The sequence below is a fragment of the Lepidochelys kempii genome, chromosome 1, assembly GCF_965140265.1.
Source record: "Lepidochelys kempii isolate rLepKem1 chromosome 1, rLepKem1.hap2, whole genome shotgun sequence".
In the NCBI taxonomy this organism is placed as follows: domain Eukaryota; kingdom Metazoa; phylum Chordata; order Testudines; family Cheloniidae; genus Lepidochelys; species Lepidochelys kempii.
Window position 1 is genome coordinate 152531829 of NC_133256.1, and position 23142 is coordinate 152554970.

A 23142-nucleotide genomic window follows, 5' to 3' on the forward strand; every position below is an offset into this window, starting at 1 on the left:
GGTCATGTTGGCAGTGGTTATGAGGTGCAGCTCCTGGCTTCAGACCTCCAGTCTCTCCCAAGACCACCCATTCAATGGGTTCTGTCTCTCTTTCAGAGCAAATGGATGCAAGGTTGCATGGGGTAAAAGACACTCTGGCCACCCTTTGCTGGTTGGGCATGTATTTGCCGCAGTTTGCAAGAAAACAGTTCTAGCCACCCCCTCCACCAAGGCCTTGGCTGTCTTGTCCAGGATCTGCAAGGAGAAGAGACAGATGTTAGTTTCAGCTACTGCTGCCCCCCTTTCTCCTCTTGCTCACCTGCACAACCCGGCCCTCATTTTGAGGGTGTAATCAGGAGAGACACCCCAGTCCCCTCTCAGGATCCACCCCATTCTTTCCTCAACTATCTTCTGGAGATCTTCTGGAGATAGTGTCTGAAGACTGCACCCTGAATCCACCCTGTTCTTTCCTCAGTCATCTTCTGGAAATAATGTCTCAAGGCTATACCCTGAATTTTTTGGCCGCCTCTCCCTGCCCCCGTCCCTCTTCAGGAACCCTTCTCACGAGCAAGTCCTCATTCAAGAGGTTGAGAACCTCCTGCTTATGGGGGCAGTGGAGGAAGTCCCTCGAGACATGACAGGGACAGGATTCTACTTCTGTTACTTCCTAATCCCGAAAGCAAAAGATCGCCTCAGCAGGACCTTCTCGTCTCGCCATGAGTGGTTGTTCCACCCAGAGGAGGTCAGTATGATGAAAGTGGGGAATCCCCACAGGTGGACTTGTTCGTGTTGTCTCAGAGCAGGAAATGCCACGTGTTCTGCTCGCTCTGGGGAATGGACAGGGGTTCCCTGCCACATGCTTTCCTGCTCCCATGGTCGGGGTGGCCTGATGTATGCGTTCCCACCAGTGCCGTTGATCCACAGAGTTCTAGTGAAGATCAAACAGGACAGGGCTAAGGTTATCCTGATGGTCCCTGAGCGGCCTCACCAAGACCGGTTCAGCACGCTATTGGAAATTTCAGTAGCAGTCCTGCTGCGGCTACCTCTCTGGCCAGACCTGCTGTCCCAGGACTACCTGAACCTGAAGGCGTTGCACTTGTTGGCATGCCTACTGCATGGATGAATGTGGAAGAGCAGGAGAGCTTGGCCTGAGGTCTTGGTGGGTAGCGGAAAGTCCTTCACCAGAGCAACTTACCTGGCCAAGTGGGAAAGGTTCATGTGGCTGGGCTTTGGAACGATGTGTCCAGGCTGAGCAGTTCTCGCTGCAGGTGATCCTGGATTATCTTGTGTATCTCAAACTTCAGGGCCTGTCCCTGCCATCGATCAGGGTCCACCTGGCCACTATTTCGGCTTTCCATCCTCTGTTCCAAGGCAGGTTGGTCTTTGTTCACAACGTGATGGCCCGAGTTTTGAGAGGTCTGGAGTGTCTCTACCATCACATCCAGGATCTTGTTCATCCCAGGGAGTTGAATCTCGTGCTGTCGAGACTCATGGGGCCTCCCGTCGAAACTCTGGCTTCCTGCTTTCTTCTTTTCCTCTCCTGGAAGGTTTCGTTCTGAGTTGCAGTTACGTCTGCCTGCAGGGTGTCTAAGATCAGGGCGCTTACTTCAGAACTACCCTATATGGTCCAAGTGTGGCCACACCCAGCGTTCCTGCTCAACGTGGTTTCCCAGTTTCATACCGACCAGCACATACGCTTACAGGTAATCTTCCTGAAGCCCCATAAATCCAAATAGGAATGCAGGTTGCATGCCCTGGATGTCAGGAGGGCGTTGGCTTTCTGTATGGACAGGACAAAGCTGTTTTACAAGTCAACACAGCTGTTAGTTGCGGTGGCAGAAAGGATGAAAGAGAGCCCAGTTTCTGCTCAGAGGATTTTGTCGTGGATCACAGCCTGCATCCAATACTGCTATGAGCTGGTGAAAGTGCCTCCACCAGCAATAGTCAAGGTGCACTCAGCTAGAGCGCAAGTGTCATCAGCAGCCTTCTTGGCTCAGGTGCTGATCTAAGAGATCTGTAGAGCTGCTACCTGGTCATCTGTCCACATGCTTTTGTCCCATTATGTACTTACTTAGCAGGCTTGGAATGATGCTGGCTTTTCCAGAGCAGTGCTGCAAGATGCAAGACGGTGAACTCTGAGCCCACCTCTGTTGGCACTGCTTGTGGGTCACCAAGAAATGGAATCAACATGAGCAAGCACTTGAAGAAAAATTTACCTACTTTTTCATAATTGTTGCTCTTTGAGATGTGTTGCTTATGTCTAGTCAGTTACCTGCTCTGCTGCCCCTCTGTTGGAGTTCCCCGCCAAAAGGAACTGAGGGCGCAGGGCCGGCGGTGCCTGATATACGCTACTGCCGACCATACGGATACCACTAATGCAAAAATTTCCAACAACTGTGCACGTGCGTGCACATACACCTAGAATGGAATGGACACAAGCAATACATCTCAAACAAGAAAAATTGAGATGGTAGGTAACCATTTTTTCTCCTTTATCCACTGCTTTATTTGGATGTATAAAGAATTTTAAGATTAGTGAAACATGGTTTTCTATTGTAGAAACCATGCTGGTTAGATCGTGTCATATCATGATCTTCTGGATGTTTTGTTAATGTATATTTACTCCTGGGGGAATTCCGCGCTCCCTCACTCATGCAGAAAAAAGTCTCCCTGCAGATTCTCTTTATTTTCTGCAGAAAATGGGTTTCTGTGAGGTAACAAAGAGAAGCTGCACTAGTGTTCACTCACTGTCTCCCCAGTAGCCCGGGCTCATCTGTTCAGGCAGCCAAGGGAGAGGTAAATCTGTGTGTGCGCACACGTGGATGCCCTGGCCACCCAAGGATATTAGTCCCAGCTGGGTGCGGAGGGGAGGGGTAGTAGGATGATGGTGACTTATTGGTGTTTAATTTATCAATTTGTTCCAAAATCTCCTTTAATGATACCTCAGTCTGGGACAGTTCCTCAGATCTGTCACCTAAAAGGAATGGCTCAGGTTTGGGAATCTCCCTCACATCCTCAGCCGTGAAGACCGATGCAAAGAATTCGTTTAGTTTCTCTATAAAGGCCTTATCGTCCTTGAGTGCTCCTTTAGCACCTTGATCATCCAGTGGCCCTACACTAGTTGTTTAGCAGGCTTCCTGCTTCTGATGTACTTAAATATAAATATATATTTATATTTTTATTTGCTATAACTTTTTGAGTCTTTGGCTAACTGTTCCTCAAATTCTTTTTTGGCCTTCCTAATTGTATTTTTACACTTCATTTGCCAGTGTTTATGCTCCTTTCTATTTTCCTCACTAGGATTTAACTTCCATTTTTTTAAAGGATGCCTTTTTGCCTCTCACTGCTTCTTTTACTTTGTTGTTTAGCCATAGTTGGTTCTCTTACTATGTTTTTTAATTTGGGGGTATACATTTAAGTTGAGCCTCTATTACGTTGTCTTTAAAAAGTTTCCATGCAGCTTGCAGAGATTTCATTTTTGGAACTGTAGTCTTTAATTTCTGTTTAACGTCTTCATTTTTGTATAGTTCCCCTTTCTGAAATTAAATGCTATATTAAATGTGATTAAATGCAATAACAATGTAATCACACCATTTTCAATTATTTTGGTAATTTATTTCAAAATACTCATCAGCAAATAATTGAAAATGATTATATTGTGTTATTTTGACAAATAAAATTGCAGAATTTTGCAGTTTTGTCGCAGAATTTTTAATTTTTGGCATAGAATTCCCTGAAATAATTATTTCAACACATTTACCAGGCAAATATGTATGACCTACTAATCTATAAGTCCTCTGGCCACTCCACAGGCATTTATAAAATATAGATACAGCATTTGTGGTCATCCAGTTCTCTGGTACAATATCTTTTTGCACATTTTTGGTGGTAGCTCAACCATTTTATTCTTGAGCTTCTTTAGAACTCTTGGAGGTATACTATCTGTGACTCATTGTCTTTTGAGTCATTAGTATGTTCTAGCACTTCTTCTGACACCTCAATCTCTGACAGTACCTCATCTTTGTTATCAGAAAAGAGTAAATCTATGGTAGGTATTTCCCCAACATCCTCTTTGGTGAATTTAGCTCCTCAGCAACGTCATTATCTTCCTTAATTGTGCCCTATGTTCCCTGCTGATCTAGCAGACTCTCAAATTCTTTTCCAGGTTTCCCACTTCTGATGAAGTTCAAGAATTTCTTCGTTTTTGTATCTTTGAATGTTGAATGTTATATAATTAATTTTAGTCCCCCTGATTTTCCCCTTACATACTGATTGCTGTATTTATACTTCTGTTACTATGGTTAGATTTCTAAATTTTGAAGGATTTCTCTTTGGCTTGAATAGTTTCTCTAAATTTTTATCTTTTAGCCATATTGAATTACTACCTACTTTCCTGGTTCCCTTTTTATTCATTGGTACACATGCCCTCTGAGACTTTACAACTAAGGATTTTACTTCCTTTTCTTTTGTTTTAGGGTCTGTAGCTGCTGTGTGCTTTTTTGAACTTTTGTGCCAGGTGTCTCATTTTTATTCTCTTGATTTTAGCATGTGACTGAGTAGATTTGATGTATAGTTGTCTTTTCTTTGAAATAAATGGTTTATATCTAAATTTTTCATGTTCCTTGTCATTTTCTTCTGTCACGTGCCTGATGTTTACCTGGCCTAGGACTTTCAGTATTACTCTGTAGTGATTCAGGTAGATAGGTTTTTTACTCCCCAACAGAGTGATTTATATTCCAGACATTTTTCGTAATTATTAGAGTGTAAAGTTTTGCCTGAGAACCTATTCTTGATTGGCTGGAAAATTAAACTTTCTGGCTGAGTTGAACTGCTGTACTAAAATGCTGAGGCACAGAGGGACAGAAAGCAGGACTGAGTGGGGAAATCAAGAGGAGGAAAGAAGAGAAATTAAGGGAGAATGAAAGAGAAAATGGAAACGAGGGAAACTCAGAAGAATAAAATCTGTACCTCAAGAGATTATTCCTTTTGTCTGTCAGAAGAGCTTTCCCAAGAATAGCCACTGAGATAAGGGGAAGTGTGGGAGCAATAGCGAACGTCCAAATGACTGAGCCCAAGGTAGGAAAACAGACGGTTGAATTTCAGACACGGAAAAGTGTAGAATTTATTCAGCATTTACTTCCTAAATGTAACATTTCTCTCACCTATTCCCAGTGATAAGTTTACTAGACGATAAAAATCACACATTTGTATATATATTTTTTTAATCTTCTACTGTGACAAATAACACCTGGGATTACTATAATGGAATGGGAAAAACATAGTTTTCTTTATTTAGTTTATTTTGTGTATTTGATAGTGCTCTTGAGTATATTCAGTTTCACCTGTTTGCATGGGTCTTTCACAAAGCAACAAAGTAGGGAAATCTTTTTTTTTTTAAAATGGAATGTGATTGTGAAACCACAGAGATTGGTAGGGACAGGTATAGTACCTGAAATTCTTGACTAAATTGACTAGTTTTTAAGTTGGTGTACCTTTTTTCACACATTCATAGATGACTGTCTTTTCAGACCGTTCCTTTCCCCCAGTTCTGAACCATTTGCAGTATGCATTTGACTATTGGATCTATAAATTTGTTTTTTCTCTTAGAAGCAATAGGAAATTGATTTATTTTGTATCTTTACAATTCAGTAGAACCCCGTTTATATGTCCCTTCGTTATCTGGCTCTCTGTTATTAACCAAACAACCAGTGCACACAGGTCCAGAAGCAGGCAGTCTCTCCTGTGGCCCCTAGGTGGTGCTGCAGCCTTGCACTTACCCATTCTCCACATTCTCCGAATTTTTGATTATCTGATCTAGCTTCTGTCCCAGTTAGATTGGATAGATGGGGTTCTGCTATATATGAATTGCATAGAGAGACTGGCTATCATGACACAATTTCCCACACGTGTCACATTTGTCAAAAGTAATGCACGTTATTTGTCAGATTTAGTCTGGTTGTTTCTCTGGATTATAATGAGGTTGTTATGCATTTGTGGCTAACACATGTTTAGTAGTATCTTTTAGCTGCTCCATTCAAGGATCAGAGCCCCATTATGGTAGGCACTGTACAGAAGCATAATAAAAAGACAGTCCTTTCATCAAAGAGCTCTGCTCCAGATATGATCTAATTTTATGACAGCCATACAGGCCCACACAAACACACCCAGTTATTTACAAAGCTAGGGGGCTCTTACAAAACCTTATTTAAATAAAAATATTTCAGTTTTTTAAAGTTAAATCTTCTACAGTACCATGAACCCGAACATTATTATGGAGAACATTTACTACGAAGTGAAATGAACTAGCAACAGGTGATACAGAAAAGTTAATACTATGAATATAATTAAAGTATTATTGTCATCTATTGCTCTTTGGGGCAGGGACTGTCTGAGGTTTTTACAGTGCCTAAAATGTTAGTGCATTAATTCCTGACCGGGGCATTTAGATTCTAGCACAATACAATTAATAGCAACAACAGTATTAGAGTAATGTCGGCAGGACCCACCAGAGATCGTGGCCCTGTTTATGTTTTAGTGACCGCAGAAACCCGTGGTAAGAAATAGTCATTGCTATAAAGAATTTAGTCTATATAGAAAAAACATACAAAGGGTTGGAGAAAGGGAGAACAATACTTTCTATTTTACACATGACAAACTGAGTCACAGAGATTAAGTGACTTGCCTGCGGTCACAGGAAATCTGTGGCAGAGCTGGCAATTGTATCCAGGCTCATGCCTTAACCACAAGTTCATCCTTCATTATTTTAACCATTTATACCTCTTATTTTTTTTCCATTACAGCTTGGATAACTTTATGAAAAGCAGCAAATAGTGTCATAAATAGTGAAAAATAAATTTAGTTTTTCAAATTTTACTTTTACTAATCTTAAGTGTTAGTAACTGAGGAAGGGGCATTATTTTCTTTAAATTTATATATATACGAGTTTCTTTTAATTTAGTGATTGTGAATTAAGTACTCATGGAGATTATTATATCTATATACAGTAGCAGGTCAATGGTGTGTTCAAGCCAGCAGTACACTAATCATTGATAAGCACAACTGGTACTTCACATGCTGACTCAGACCTTTTTCAAAGAAGAGAAGAATTAATTGAAGCAGAGCAACCAGAATCACATTGACAGGTTTTTTTAGGAGATGGAACTAGTTGCAGTCTGTTACACAAGCTGGGTTTCTTTGTGGAAGACTGCATTTTTAGAGGTGGTCTACATGGGGAAATAGGCTAGAATAGGTATTACGCAGTAGCTATTTCACACTAGCTTACCAGGTGGACACTCTTATTCTGCAATAAAAGACCCTTTGTGCTATTTAGCTTTAATCCACTTTGGAAGTACAGCTGTAATACAGAGAAGTGGTTTAAGTGGGTAATACATAAGAAATGGATTGTTAAACTACAAAGGCAGTTTTAGTGTGGAATAAGTGTCCACGTGCTGAGTTAGTGTGGGTTGTTATGCTTTTAAATTCATACTCTAGCATATTTTGCAGTAGCTTTCCTGTGTAGACAAGCCCTTAGAAGGTCCAAGTTCCACCCTTGCTCATTATGGGGCTTGGCAGGGCTTGGCTGATAGCAGTATGGGTAAAGGATTATTCTTTTTATTATTATTGATGGAGCACTTTATTCAGAGAAGGAATCAACCTCTGCTCATATATAACACTGTAGACCACTTGGAATGGGGCATTAGGTGAGACAATCAGTGGAACTTATTTATGGGTAAACTCTGACATGACGAAATTTATCCATATTTGTTAGAGAAGCAAGGAGTCTAGACAACCAGATATTCTTTGATAACCTATTAAAGTAATAACTGGCTCATATTTACTATTTTTAAAAATCACATAACATCATTAGTTACTTTTCCAAGAAAAATGAGTAGTGTTCATCCTGAGTGAAAATCTAAATGATTTGGTGGATAACTTGCTGTATGATACTTGCAAAATGCTTTTATTTTTTCAGTGAGGTAATTCAAATAGAATGTTTTTATGAAACTTTGTGTGCAAGCACAAACACATGCATTCATTTCTGGGCTGAGATCAAGGATGCAAGAAATTTCAGCCTCAAAATTAACTTTACTAGTTTGGATTGAAATTAGGGATTTGAAATGGAAGTATTATTTCCACCTAAATGATTGTCACTATCATACTATGAGGTTGTAAACTATTAATGATTAGTAAAATTAGTTACTGTAAATCTTCCTGAAGTTTTCAAATATAACACTGCAGCTCAGATCTTTCTTCCTGGTTTTGTCACAATAAAACCATGTTGTATTCTAGTTGCACTTGTAGCATGTACAAATGCAGAAATAAAACTTAGTGTATAAGATATGACACAGATATGAGAAGAACCAGTTTGCTAAATCTTGCAGGAGAAAAACCCCAAAATATATAACTTGGCCTGACAAACGATATCATGTTGCTCTTTCTCTACACGCATTCTTTGTAGCTTTGACTTTTGACTCATTACTAACAATAAAGTTGAAAAAACTTCCATTACAATGAAAGGATTAGAAATACTAATTCTACATGTAACAACATCTTAACTGCTAATAAATATTGTTCTGTCCTATCTTGAAATTGCCAGTTTATGACTCAGTATCTACATTTCAGTAAAAAAACTGATTCATCAATATAAAAATTGCTTTGGATAGCTGTCGTGCCTCTTCTCCCTCCCTACTTCCTAAACCCCTGATGTGACAACAAATGTTTATGGTAGCTTTAAAGAAACATTGTCATAGTTGGTATCTCCAATATATAACCCATCTTTAAAACAAACCACTTTTTAAAGTGATATAATTCTTGCCACAATGAAAGCTGGTTACAATATTGTTAAAATGTCGACATTGCTGGGTAACCTATCAACCATATATCCAGTGTACAGGATTTTTTCTCTGCTTGCTTTGTTTTTCAAAGAAATAAGAGTTTGAGCGATGGAGAAATGCAGCTGTCTGAGTAAGCAGAACGTAGTATTCTTTGATATTTTAATATTCTATTCATAATGAAAGACACACGTGCACATCTGCAAGTAAAAATACAGTTGGTGAATCTAATTGTAGGCCAAGCATCTTCGACAGTGTATATCTTAATTTAGTCTTTAATTCTGAGCAGGTCTCTGAAGATTGTCTTATTACAGATTTATGAATCACTTTTGTTAAAATTGGTTTGGTTTTCTGCAGAGCAACAAGACTTTAGAATCAGCATCTGTTTTCTGTATGTATTGCTTAATAAAACTTCTTAAATTTGCAGAGCATGGAGAGTATGATCCACAAACTGTAAGACCAGGAAGTAGATACAGTCATGTGCAAGAAGTACAGGAGCGACTTAACTTCCTACGGTTAGTTTCGAGTAACTTAAGTCATTTTCTCTAGAAGGCAAACAAGTTCATAACTTAAACTTCTGAAATGGAAAGAAACAATTATGTTGAACTTTTTTGTTTCTTTTATACAGTTGTCCAGCTTAGTGTATGGCATTAACATTTAATTCCAGCAGATCAAGATAGCAAAATAAAGTAAAATGCTGGAATTCCTGGGTTTGAAAGAGGACATAGTATTAGAATACCCAAGAGAGTATTAGGGGTTGTATACATAAAGACATAATCCCTCCCCCACAGAATTTACAATATGGGGCCTTGATTGTGCATTAAAATGTGTGCCGGCACACCGCAGTGCATGTGCCAAGTCCCATTGATTTAAAGAAGCTCTTTGTGTGTGGTGGGCTGCACCTCTGTGCGTATCAGGTTAGGATCGTGGCTTAATATTAGACATGGCACAATAACTGAAGGTAACAAACGGTGCAGCAATAAACTCTTGGTTACTTAGCCATTAACATATGCACATGCCTAAAATAAACCTTTTAAAATGATTGACTTACTGTGAGCAACATGGAAAAGGTGAGTTTGGATTTTATAACGACCATGTTATAGTTCTTGAATAAAGTAAGAAAACAAAGGATTTAGGAAGAGAATATTAAAAATTATTTGCCACAGAATGATACTGCTTGAAACTTGTCAAGTTCTTAGTTTGGACATAACGGTATTCTTTCACAGTTTATCTCCCTCAGTATATTTGTTATCCTTGTGACTGTATCATTCTTCCATTTGTCTGATCCTAAATTTTTTTAAACTCATTCTTTAATGCAGATTCATATTATAACTTTGAATTTCAGAACTGATTATAGATTAAACTAAATAGTACTTCTTTGAGTAATGGTTTCTATTATATTCCACTGAGGGTGGGTTTACACATGCGTGCCATGTGTCCAGAGCCAGAGAATTTGGAAGTACTAGTGTCCATTGGTCCACGCGTGAGCCCTTGCTTCACCTCATTATTTCGTCCAAGATTGTAAAGGGCTGGGCAGACCAACTGCGTCCCCAGTTCCTTCTCATCACTGCATGGTCCAAATCCAAGCTGTAGTTGCTAGTGTCCTCTCGTCTGACACTTTTTATATATAATTCTGAATTTTTTTTAGTTAGTTTGCGTCTACTGTTTTTGCTGTTTTTTTTTTTGTTTTGTTTTTTTACCTAGTTTAGTTTTAGTAGGACTGGGAATTCACACAGATCACACACAAGCACAGATCTTGAAGCCTGAAATCTTCGGCATAATCCAGTACCTGTGTGTGGATGCTGGTAGGACCAGTAAACAGATTATCCCGAAGCTTTCAGGCTTCAAGATCTGTGCTTCTTGCCCGCGTTCGTTCTTGGTCAGCAACTAGTCCCAATGCTACCTCTACTGTTTGGGAGAAGCCCACATTTCATTCAGGAGCGGTATCTGCTGGTCCTTCCCAAGCCATACCTGAGAAGGCCGGGCTCTCCGCCTCAAGAAGCACCTCACGGAAGTCGCCGGAGGCCTCAGTCAGACCCGGGTTAGGGTTATGGACCCTGTGCTGAGGCCTAGTCAGGAGGCAAGGAAGCATGTGTATAAGCATGGCAGTAAGTCTTCCTCCAAAACAAAGGATGATGCATCTCCCACTAGTTCCAGCCATGGAGAGGCCGCATGTTCCATGGCGTACAAGCATGAGAAGAAACTGCGCACACTGGCAGATCCGCTGGTACTGAGCATGCACTCAATTTTGGCGACAGAACCGGTACCATTAATTCTGGAGTGATGGGAGAAAGCACCAAAGCCACATGAGCAGTTTGCCCTAAGGGAACAGAGATCTCCATGCTTTCCTTTGCAAACCTCACCTAGGGCGGTCCAATCTCCTATATAGGACTTGCTAAAGTCTGATTGTGCTTTGACTCATTCTCATGTGGTTTACAGACTTCTGCCGTCTCCAACGGTACCGCCATTGGAATCAGGATCTGATTTCTCATCGTTGGAGGATTCTGCTGGAGTAGAAGTGTCAGTACGAGTACCTGAAAGGATCACCAGTGGCGTGGGAGTATCCCTTCTCCACCAACAGGGAAGTCACTGGTTGCCCTCCCCATGGGGCCCTCTTCAGCATATGCTGGATTCATCTTGCTGGCCCTGTTGGGGATTCTGGCCCCAGTACCCACCCTGAGAACGTGCATGTTTGGTGGGGGAGGCTTTGCCCATCCCTGCTTATGACACTCTTGACCAGGCACTTCAAACTGGTTATGGAGGACAAACCGCTCAGTCCTGTACCACTGGAGCAAGAGTGTTTCCCATTGTCCTCTCCAGATGCTGCAGCAACTTCAGGCTCCCCCTTGCCGCCAGATGACTTTCAGCAATTCCAAGAATTCTTGCGAACCATGGAAGACAAGCATCATATTCCGCTGGAGGAAGTACAAGACAAGCAGCATTAGCTCCTGGACATCCTTCATTTCTCACTACTGAGCAGGGTTGCTCTACTGATCAACGATGCCATTCTCTAACCAGCCCAAAAAGTTGGGCAAACCCCGACCACTTGCACTCCTATCCCCAAAGGGGCAGACAGGAGATACTATGCACCAGTGAAGGGTTCGGAGTTTCTCTTTTTATATATACCCCCACCCAATTCCCTCATGGCACAAGCATCAGTGGAATGGTCCAGGCTGCAACACCCATGATCTACCCCAACAGATGAGGGTAAAAGCTTAGACCTTCTGGGAAGCAAGGTCTTCTTTTCAGCAAGCTTCCAATTTTCAAACTGCCAGGCCTTGTTGATCATATATGATTTCCTTAACAAAGGTAAATTGGAGGACTTTACTGAAAAGCTTCCTCGGCAAGATGGAGCTTGTTTCCAGTCTGTTCTGGAGTAGGACAAGCTGGTGGCTAGAACAGCACTACAGTCAGCCTTGGATGCTGCAGATATCACACTTGATGGCCCTGGAAATAGTCATGCAGAGAGAATCATGGCTGCACTCATATGGTTTCCCCAGAGAGGTGCACAATACCACTGAGGACCTCCCTTTTCACGAGTCACACCTGTTTAATTAGAAGACCGATGATTCCCTCCACTCCCTAAGGGATGCCAGAGCCACACTTTGATCACTGGGTATCTATCCAGTGAAAATTCTACTGCCCGCCACCTACACAGGGATTCAGGTCCCCCCATTTCTTCCACCAGAGGCCATATGAACCTCCTCGTAAGTACCGGAAGACTCTACAATCCTGCTCTCCAGGCCTGCCTTCGCAGTCTTCATCCTGTCATGTTCAGACTGCTCAGAAACAATATTTTTGAGTGCCACTGAAGAGCTGTCGACCACCATGCCTACTGCCATGTAACCAACTCACCCCCTTCGTGGGTCATCTATCACTCTTACTACTAGTCTGGAGCTCAATAACAGCAGACAAGCTGGTCCTGGATGTCATCCACTATGGCTATACAGTTGAGTTCACCACCCTACCTCATCCACATCCCACACCCTGATCGCTTTCCAAGGACCACTCTCATGACAGGATCCAGGTACTAGAAGTAGACTCCTTACTGCAAAGGGGAGTGATAGAGCACATTCCTCCGAACTATCCGCGCATGGGGTTCTATTAGACTTGGAGCTTGTCTTCACTACCGGCGTAAGTTGACCTTAATCACTCTACTCCAACTACGCGAATAACATAGATGGAGTTGACGTAGCTTATGTCGACTTACCCCAGTGTCTTCACTGCACTGCATCAACGGGAGGTGCTCTCCAGTCAACTTCCCTTACTCTTCTCGGAGAGGTGGAGTACCGGGGTCGACCAGAGAGCGTTCTGCCATCAATTTAGCAGGTCTTCAGTAGACCCGCTAAATCGACCCCTGCTGCATTGATTGCAGCAGCGTCAATCTCCCTATAGTGAAGGCCAGCCCTTACTTTTGGGTACATAAGAAGGGGAGGTGGAGGCCTACCCTGGATCTCTGTAACTTCAATCGCTTTATCTGCAAGCCCAAGTTTCGCCTTAGTAGCCATCATACCGTCTCTAGGAAAAGGCAGGTGGTTTATGACTCTCACTATGTAGGCCTCCTGTTTTCACACAGACATCCATCCAGCCCACAGAAGATTCCTGAGGTTCATGGTGGGCCTTTAGCATTTTCAGTGCAGGGTCCTTCCTTTTGGACTCACCCCTGCTCCCTGGGTCTTCACCAAAGTTCTCTGTCATAGCAGCCCTCTCTGATGCTCAGGAGTCCTTATTTTCCCCTATCTTGACGATTGGCTGCTAGCAGCATGATACACAGACAAAGCTCGAATCTCAGCTTCCATGTTGCTCAGACTCCTTTCTTCCCTGGGAGTCAGCATCAACATGGAAAAATCAACTGTAATTCCCACACAGTCCTTAGACTTCATAAGGGCCTCCATCAACTTGGTCACAGCCTGATCTTACGTGCCAACGGACAGATTCCATACTCTGCAGGCACTCGTCCAGGTAGTCAACAGTCCATCTGTCCCATTCAGAACTTGCTTATCCCTTCTTGGCCTCATGGCAGTCTGCATGTACATCGCTTCCTTTGCAGTCTACAGATGTGGCCTCAGAGAGTCTACTTACCTACGCGACATGCTATGGACCTTATGCTGACAGTCCCCCGGCACAGTGCTCTCTTCCTTCCAGTGGTGGATAGATGCACAGCAGGTCTGTACAGGGATCCCCTTTCTCCCATCCTCCATGGACAGACCAATTATCCGGCACATCCCTTACAGGATTGGGAGCACACACTAAAGAACACATGACACAAGGGACGTGGAGCCCTTGGGATACCAGGATGCTCATCAACATTCTTGAACTCTGGGCAGTACAAGTATGTCAAGCATTTCTACCTTCCATTCGCTACGATCATGTTCTTATCAGCACCACCATTGTTGATTACATCAACAAACAAGGGGGCACGAAGTTGATTGCTCTGTGCAGGGAAGTGGTCAACTATGGGATTGGTGCGTTGCCCACAAGATCCTGTTGTCGGCAGCCTATCTTCCAGGGACTCAGAATGTGATTGCAGACTTAGCTGAAGATTCATTGCTGATCACAAGTGGGAGCTTCACAACTCCATAGTAAATGACATCTTCAGCCAATGGGGGACCCTTTTGCCTCCCACGTCAATAACAAATACAGCGCATACTGCTCAAAGGGGAGGTGGTGTCATCCACTCTTAAGGTGATGTTCTCATCCTCCACTGGTCAGACCAGATCAGCTACACCTTCCCCAGGTCAAGTGGAAACACTTCACCTCCTGTGCCCAGCAGAATGGGCTTTCCCTGGAGGAAGTGGACATTCCCCTTTTGGACTACCTGCTGTCCTTGAAGATGTCAGGACTCTTTTTCTCTCAAGGTCCATTTAGCAGCTATCAGTGCCTTTCACCCTCCCGTGGAAGGATATTTCATATTTACACATCTGTTGACCCTCAGGTTTTGAAAAGGTCTGCTGAGGACTTTACCACCCATACAACCTATCACCTCCCAGTTGGACCTCAACCTCGTTCTAGCTGCATTAATGAAACTGCTCTTTGAGGCATTAGCTTCATGCTCTGTCCCTCCTTTCCATGAAAATGACCTTCCTAATGGCTATTAGTTTGGCCAGAAGGGTAGGTGAACTTGGAGCTATGATGGCAGACACCCCCCACCACCACCACCACGTTCCATAAGGGCAAAATCTCCCTGTCCCTGCACCTCAAGTTTCTACCGAAGATCGTATCCTGGTTTCATGTCAATCAACCCATATGCTTACCTGTTTTCTTTCCAAAGCCTCACACCTCAGTGGAAGAGCAGCATTGTCACTCCCTCAGTGTCCGCAGGGCCATGAGCTTCTACCTGCAGAAGACGAGACCAATCAGGAAGTCCTCTAGACTCCCTATAGCTATAGCTGAGAGGATTAAGGGACCAGCAATCTCCACACACAGGATTTTGGGGTGCATTACGTTCTGTCAGTTGTAGTAACTGCCTGCACCCCTTGGGGTGAGAGCCCATTCTAGAAGAGCCAAGGCATTGATTATGGCCATCCTGCACAATGTGGTACTTCCAGACGTATGTAGGGCAGCCGTATGTTGTTTGGTACATACTTTCACTGCACATTACAGCTTGGTGCAGGACTTTGCAATGGATGTTTCATTCAGTGTGGCTGTCCTTAGTTCAACCATTCCATCCTTGTCCTTGCACCCTTCTCCAAATTAAGTACTGCTTGTTAATCACCCTCAGTGGAATATAATAGGGACCATCACTTGAAGAGGCCGTTACTTACCTGTAACTGGAGGTTCTTTGAGATATGTGGTCCCTATCTATAGTCCACTTCTCGCTCTCCTTCCCCTCTGCTGCGGATCTGATTTGTCGTGGAGAAGGAACTGGAGACACGGTCGGTCCACCTTACCCTTTATTGCCTCTGACAAAACCGTAAGGCAAAGCAAGGGCACGTGCGCAAACGAACAGGCGTGACTATTTTCAAATTCTCTGGCTCCATAAACCCACCCTCACTGGAATACAGAGAGGGACCACTCGTCTGAGAGAACTTCCAGTTATAGGTAAGTAATCTCTTATTAAATGGTTACTTTACCAAATAGTGGGGACTAACTCCTGGCCACCAATCTTTAAACAATTATCATTCTATCATCTTCTAATAGTTAAACTATATTTTTCTTGAAATTTGGCAATGATTTTGGTATGTATATAATGGAATAATATTGCCAAATTTATAATTGCATGTCATAATATACTATAAACATAAGGTTTATGATTGGTATGAACGATTTTGTTACTCTAGTCCTCTATTTCTCTCACATACAGTCAGAGTATATTACTTTGATCCATATATAACTGATTCTTGAAGAGTAAAATCTATTGTGTATTTTCTTGAAATGTTCTTACAAGAATTATTAAGTATATCTGTGTGAAAGATAACTGTAAAGTTACAAACTTCTCCAAGACTTTTCTTGGAATTAAAAGATGCATGAAGAGTAATTCTGTCTTATGTTCTGAACTGTGAATGAAGTACCCTAGAATTTCACTACAGATTTCAGACTCTCTTAACTTCCTACCTCCAATCTAATATCGATAACTCAATCCATTGTTAGATGTAATTTTTCATTTCACTCTGTTGCATCCTCAGAATTAAGAGGGCTAAGAATGTTTAGATAATCCAGTGATTTGGTTGCTTAAATATAGTTTTGCTTAATATGGAAAGAAGCATGACATAAAAATTCAAGTTATCATTTGTATAGTAATGACGTTAGTTAAATGTCTTTGGAGAGAAAAAATCATGTTCAATACTTTATAGGTAATGCATATTTTTGTCTAATCTAGTTTCCATACATAGCTAGAATTCTGGGGCCTGATCCTACAAACTTTTACTTTGATGAAGACAATGGAACCACTCGTGAATGAGGACTGATCATATGAGTAAAAGTTTTCAGACTCAGGCCTATAACATATGTTGACTGTAATTTTAGTGTCTCTAAAATGTTAAGATGTCAGTGTTATTAATTGTTTTTGTTTTGCTCAAGATTTTTATTGAAGGATGGTCAGCTGTGGCTCTGCGCCCCTCAGGCGAAGCAAATATGGAAGTGTTTAGCCGAAAATGCAGTCTATCTTTGTGATCGTGAAGCCTGTTTTAAGTGGTATTCCAAACTAATGGGCGATGAACCAGATTTAGACCCTGACATTAATAAAGACTTCTTTGAAAATAATGTGCTTCAGTTGGATCCTTCCCTATTAACAGAAAATGGAATGAAATGTTTTGAACGTTTCTTCAAAGCTGTGAACTGTCGAGAAGGGAAGCTAGTAGCGAAAAGACGAGCTTATATGATGGATGACTTGGAATTAATAGGATTAGACTACCTTTGGAGGGTAAGTACAAAAGAGGAAACATGCAAATGGCTTACTGCTATGTTTTTGTTAAAACCAAAATTATTTAAGACTGTAACTAAATCTGTGTAGACGTACGTTTTTGTAATTTAAGTGTTTTTCAGACTAACTGCATGAAAATTGGTGGTTCTGTTTTCCTTTCATACTCCTAAGTTAATTATTTCTCAGGGCTGAACCTTGAACTCCGAATATGACAGACAAAGAAAGAGGAATTAAAAAATTGAGTGTATTTGTAATGTCTGTGCATGTGAAATTAATGTTTTGTTTGTACCATAAAACCAATCCCATTTGTTTAATTTTTAAAATACCTTTGATGTGCATTGTTCATTTACCTTATGCTCTCACTCACCAGTGATTTTACTTATGAAATCACCATTTCCACTAATGGCCAGTAACATCTCGGGGTTACGGGAAAAGATTTATCTTTCCAGTTAACAGGAAATGGAACTGAACTTTATTTTGAGCATCTGAGAAACTGGCTCATATAATTAGTTGCAGTATTGTGTAAGTAACAAACAGGTATTGCGCTCTCATCTCTGAACAAGGTGATCATTGTTTTAGTCCTTTTACTAAATATGGAGCTTATGCTCACTACTGCAGAGTTATGGATGCAGTCTTTTGGATGAAAGATTAGACATCCTTTTTTGTTCAAGGTTGGTGGTTTCTAGGTGGCAGCTGATGATCCCATGATAGTTATTAAATAGAGCACACTGGCGTTATCAACTCCAACTTTCAGCATTCCGTTTCTGAAATACCTTTGATGTCTAGTGTATAATGGCTGTGCTACAGCATCAGCATTAATGTTTCATTTTGTAAAGCACTTGAAGTACCTAGAGCAGGGATTGGCAACCTTTGGCACGCAGCCCATCAGGGAAATCTGCTGGTGTGCTGGGCTGGTTTGTTTACCTGCAGCGTCCCGTCCCCAGGTTCGGCCGATCGCAGCTCCCACTGGCTGCAGTTTGCTGGTTCCAGGCCAGTGGGGGCTGCAGGAAGTGGCATTGGGCCGAGGGATGTACTGGCCACCTCTTCTTGCAGCCCCCATTGATCTAGAATGGTGAACCACAGCGAGTGGGATCTGTGATCAGCCAAAGCTACGGATGCTGCAGGTAAACAAACCGGCCCGGCCCGCCAGAGGATTTCCCTGACGGGCCGCGTGCCAAAGGTTGCCGATCCCTGACTTAGAGTGTAATCCAAACATTTGGGATATGCCCAGTGAAAAAGCAATGGAGGTGCTCTTCCGAGCTGTCAGTTGTGGACAGTAACTTCCTTGGATCTGCCCTTCTGCTTGGAGCTACTATCTTGCTACTTAGTGGGACCAATTTATGACAGCTTTTCAGCTTCAATTCAGGCCAGTGGCTAGCAGTAAGTTTCCTAATATTCAAATTAGGTACAACACTCCTTTTTCTAGGTTCTGAAGTAAATTTTAAATCTCATCTTAAATGGTGGCACAGATTATCTTGAGTTGAGAGAGGTCTTTAATGATATTAAATTGTTGAATTAAAAAATTAACTTCTCTTAATTGCCCAGAATTCCTAACTAACATAAACACAAAACTTGTAAGTACTGGTACATTTAGATCATTGGAAGGTTAAGATTTAATTGTAGCTAACTAAATGTTTTTCTGGGCCTCAAACTTAGCTTGTAATGATACAACAAGAATGCATATTCTTTAAAACTAGTGGCACTAGAAACATAGCATGGAGAAAATTTTGTGTGCCATTCTGTCACTTGACAAAGCACGATCTGTTTTTTGCAGACACCGATGAATTCTTTTAAAGCAGTTAATTTGATTGAATCTTAATCTTGATTAGGGTCACATTAGACAGATAGAAAAGGAGTACTTGTGGCACCTTAGAGACTAACCAATTTATTTGAGCATAAGCTTTCGTGATGAAAGCTTATGCTCAGATAAATTGATTAGTCTCTAAGGTGCCACAAGTACTCCTTTTCTTTTTGCAAATACAGACTAGCACGGCTGCTACTCTGAAATTAGACAGATAATTTACAATGATTGTATTTTGATTATATACTCTAGTTACTTTTTTGTTCTGATGAACAAGAAGAAATAATTTATCCATTGTTATGAGGATATGTTCATGTGTAGTCCTTTTGTTTTTTAAACTGGATACCAAAAAGAGTTAAAATGCATTCATACTTTTTTATTGCTTTAGGTTGTGATTCAGGGAAATGATGACATTGCCAGCAGAGCAATAGATCTGCTTAAAGAGATCTATACTAATCTTGGTCCAAGGTTACAAGTTAATCAGGTAAAAAATATTGAGTGGAATGTAAAATTGAATAAAGATTATCGTAAAATTTAACAATTGTGATATTTTTATAGCTTAAAGTTTTGAAAATGACAGTTTCCATCCATGGAACGCCCTTTTGGACAATGCACTCTTGCCCATGTGCAGATTTTAATATGTACAGCATGTTTGTGAACCTACCCTTTCATTCCTTTTAGCTGTTTGCAGAGATTTAGTGATCTACTAACAGTGTTTAAAGATTAAAATTACTGGCTTTTGAGAAATCTCAAAGTTTAATGCACTTGTTAGTTATGTCTGTTGTATTTCTATTAGCAAAACAGTGGCTCGTGCCAGATACTTAGTTTTGCATTCTGCTGGGATTTGAGGTATGTGATATTTTGTCCAGTGTGTTCGCTGGCTGGGGCTAGGTCATGCCAATGGTGGCTAATACAACCCTTGAATGCATTTCACTTCTCACATAAGAGAGCATTGCAAAGCTCTCAGAAATGAGCAATCTTAACTAAGCTCTGGAGAATCAAATCCTTTCTCTCAAGATTCAGACTTGCCTATTAGTATGTTTCATTAGAAAGTGAGAGAGACTTGCAAGTTTCTAGAAAGATCATGGAAAGGATAAACTGTTGGGATTTCTGAAATTTCCTTTGTTGTTATCAAGATAGTACTAGTGGGCAGTGTTGTTACCAGCTTGCTCATGCATATTGCAGCCATGGCGCCAGGGAGGGCAGTGCAGTAACGGAAACCTTCTGTGCCTTTCTTGAATTCAGTAGTTTTGAGTATAAACATTTGAAAACATAATCCTAAGATTTTGAGGACTTTTGTGCCCTCCAGATCACCTCCAACCAGTTTCTTGCATCTAATGTTAGTTGTATTTTTTAACCCACAACTCCTTGCTACACTCCACTGTCCTTTGTTGTTCCATTAAGGACACTTTTTTTTAGTCCTCAAAACCAGCAGTCTGCAAAATACCGTCTAAAGATATAGGTACTACCTGCCAGGTGGATATGTAAATATTCCATATTCTAGTCTGTGGTGAGTGGCAACTAAATGAGAGAGCAGTCCAACTTAGTATCCTGCACAGAGCTGCACTTTGCTTACATTGCAGCTATTTGGTTCAAGTTGGTGGGTTGAGGGGCAAGGTTTGTACTATACACACAAGTTGTAGAGTTAGCACTGGTATTTAAAAAAAAAAAAAGAAAAAAGTACACTGTATTAGATTGTTATCAACTGTAATGTTAGTGTGGAGAAAACCAAAGTTGTGAATAGTCTTGAGTAAAGATTTGGTTTTCAGTTAAGTTTTTATAGCACGTTTGTTTGATTCTGCAGCTGAAAGGTGGCTATGTAATATTTTGTAATTGTCCCAATTTCTTTTGTACGTTACATTAGGTAGTTATCCATGAAGACTTCATTCAATCCTGCTTTGATCGTTTGAAGGCCTCCTATGATACACTGTGTGTTTTGGATGGAGATAAAGACAGTATTAATTGTGCAAGGCAAGAAGCAATACGAATGGTGCGAGTATTGACTGTTTTAAGGGAGTATATAAATGAATGTGACAGTGATTACCATGAAGAGAGAACAATTCTTCCTATGTCAAGGTTTGTGAAGAACTCAGAACTACTGTGATTCATCTTCATTAAAGTGATCTTAACAGTGGAAAATGTTTGTTTCAAAATTAATTTAACTTCCTTAACCAGTGTATAAAACAAATCCTGTAGCAGTTATCCTAAGTGAATATTACAAACTATTGAACAAATAACATTTAATTTCCTTCAAAAACACCTTTAAATTAATGTAATGAACTTATTAGGCATTCTAAATAACTAACTTTCACAATTCCTTTGTGAGGTAGGTAAGCATCCACATGCAGGTAGGAACTAATTGATTAACAGAACTAGAATTAAATCTGAATTTCTGGCACTTGGTCCTGTAGTTGACACACACTGTCATTAAAGTATTTTTTTTGCTATATTTCCTTTTATTTCAAAAATATTCATTTTTTGTGTTGAAGAAAAAGGATTCTTGTTTCAAGTGCTTGTCCCTGTGTGTATTTCTCACATGATACTCATGCACACCATGTGCTTGAGTCCTGAGATTTTAACAAGCAGCGTTCATTGGCCTGTATATGCACAGTAGATCTTCTCATGCTCCTGAACGAGGGTATAAGAAGTGCTCCCGAACGAGGGTATAAGAAGTGTGAGTTGATGTCCTCTCTTTCACTTCTTACTGCCACATGGTCTGAGTCAGAATTCAGTGTCATCTCTTGTTTCAGCCTTTCAGAAAATCTGTAGATAAGATTGTAAGTAGTTCTTTAGCTTAGTCAGTTAGTCTTAGTATAGTTTGTTTCTCGGGACTGGGCTTCAAAAACTGCATCTCCTGCCCTAGACCCTTTTCCGTCAGCAACGAACACCAATGCTATCTCTGCTGTCTGGGTGAGACCCTTATTTTGGCAGTATTTGTTGCTCATTTCCACTAACAACTCGCAAAGGTATGAGCTTCACCTTAGAAAACGCTTAATGGAGAAGTCAAGGAAGCCTCTCTCCTATCTGGGTCAGTAAGACTCCCCCCCCCCCCACAGCCCCATTGGCCTCACCAAACAAGCAGTGCCCACCCCTCTGAGTAGGAGCAGAGCTGTGGGTGTCTCTGCCCAAAGACTCTTCCACAAAGGCTTCCCATGAGAATAAGGGGCATTCTCATGGGGTCAAAGACTGTCCATAAGAGAGAGACTCCTTCTTGAAGCCCATTGAGGTGTGTAGGAAGAAGGATCTTTGACCTCTGTCCTTCAAGGTCCTAGGGCGGAACCCTTTGCAAATTCTGCTCTTCTCCTTCTGGTGGCTCTCCCCCAGGCACCGAAGACAGGAAGAGTGCAGGTCGCTCTGAGGCATTAACATTCCACAGTTCTCACAGAGCCTGAACCCTTGGGACTATTAAAACTAGAAGTTATAAACACGAACAGTGGACACTGCCCAAACGTGCCTGCAAAGCAAGAGCAGCAGTTTGTTCCAGCTAGCCGTCACCAGTGGTAAGAAGGAACTAAGGGGGTGGCTGGTCGGCAGGGTCCTATATTGAGCTCCATGAAGGGGCAACTCCAGGGGGCGCCAGATTGGCTGTACAGACATTGCTAAGGGAAAAATCTTCCGGGTGGTGTGCACGTCCCTGATTGGAATTGACATGAACAACACATCTCGAACAAGAACAGTTACAAGAAACTGAGTGACCGTTTTTTTCTGTTCATGATTCTGGTACTGAAGAACAATGGCCATTATCCACTGATCCTGTCCACAAATGCAGCTCCAGACTCTGTGCTATCGACACTTCCACCCAATAGGGAATTAGAAATAGGGATGCACTAGTACTATCAGTGCCAGCCATCAGAACTCCCCATGTGCCAGGGTGCACAGAGATCTATACAGCACTGGAGGATATATTTCTCTACTACCCGCAGTCTCCTCTGGATCAGTGTTCTTGAGGGACATTACCACACCAGAAGAAGATATTAGTTGGATATCCCAGGAACCATCCCGCTTACAACCATCAGGCAGGATTGCCCTGGTGCTGACGGCTTTGTCATTACAGCAGGAGCAGTTTTTGGGTTCGGACAAATCCAGTGAACCAGTCTATCCTTCACCTCCCCAGTGAGAACCAAACCCAGACAGGCGATGCAGGACTTATGGTCACTGCCCGTATGAAC

The 23142-nt window shown here is 41.6% G+C and overlaps 1 protein-coding gene across 5 annotated transcripts in view; it reads left to right on the forward strand.

Annotated features, from left to right (window-relative positions):
• USP9X (ubiquitin specific peptidase 9 X-linked) overlaps positions 1-23142 on the forward strand; it is a 204023-nt gene that overhangs the window by 94606 nt on the left and 86275 nt on the right. For all 5 annotated transcript variants that reach the window (XM_073358612.1, XM_073358602.1, XM_073358592.1 and 2 more), the window contains 4 exons: positions 9238-9325; positions 16830-17172; positions 19362-19457; positions 20838-21049. In XM_073358612.1, coding sequence (XP_073214713.1) covers positions 9238-9325; positions 16830-17172; positions 19362-19457; positions 20838-21049 — 739 coding nt within the window. The remainder of the gene's footprint in view (positions 1-9237; positions 9326-16829; positions 17173-19361; positions 19458-20837; positions 21050-23142) is intronic.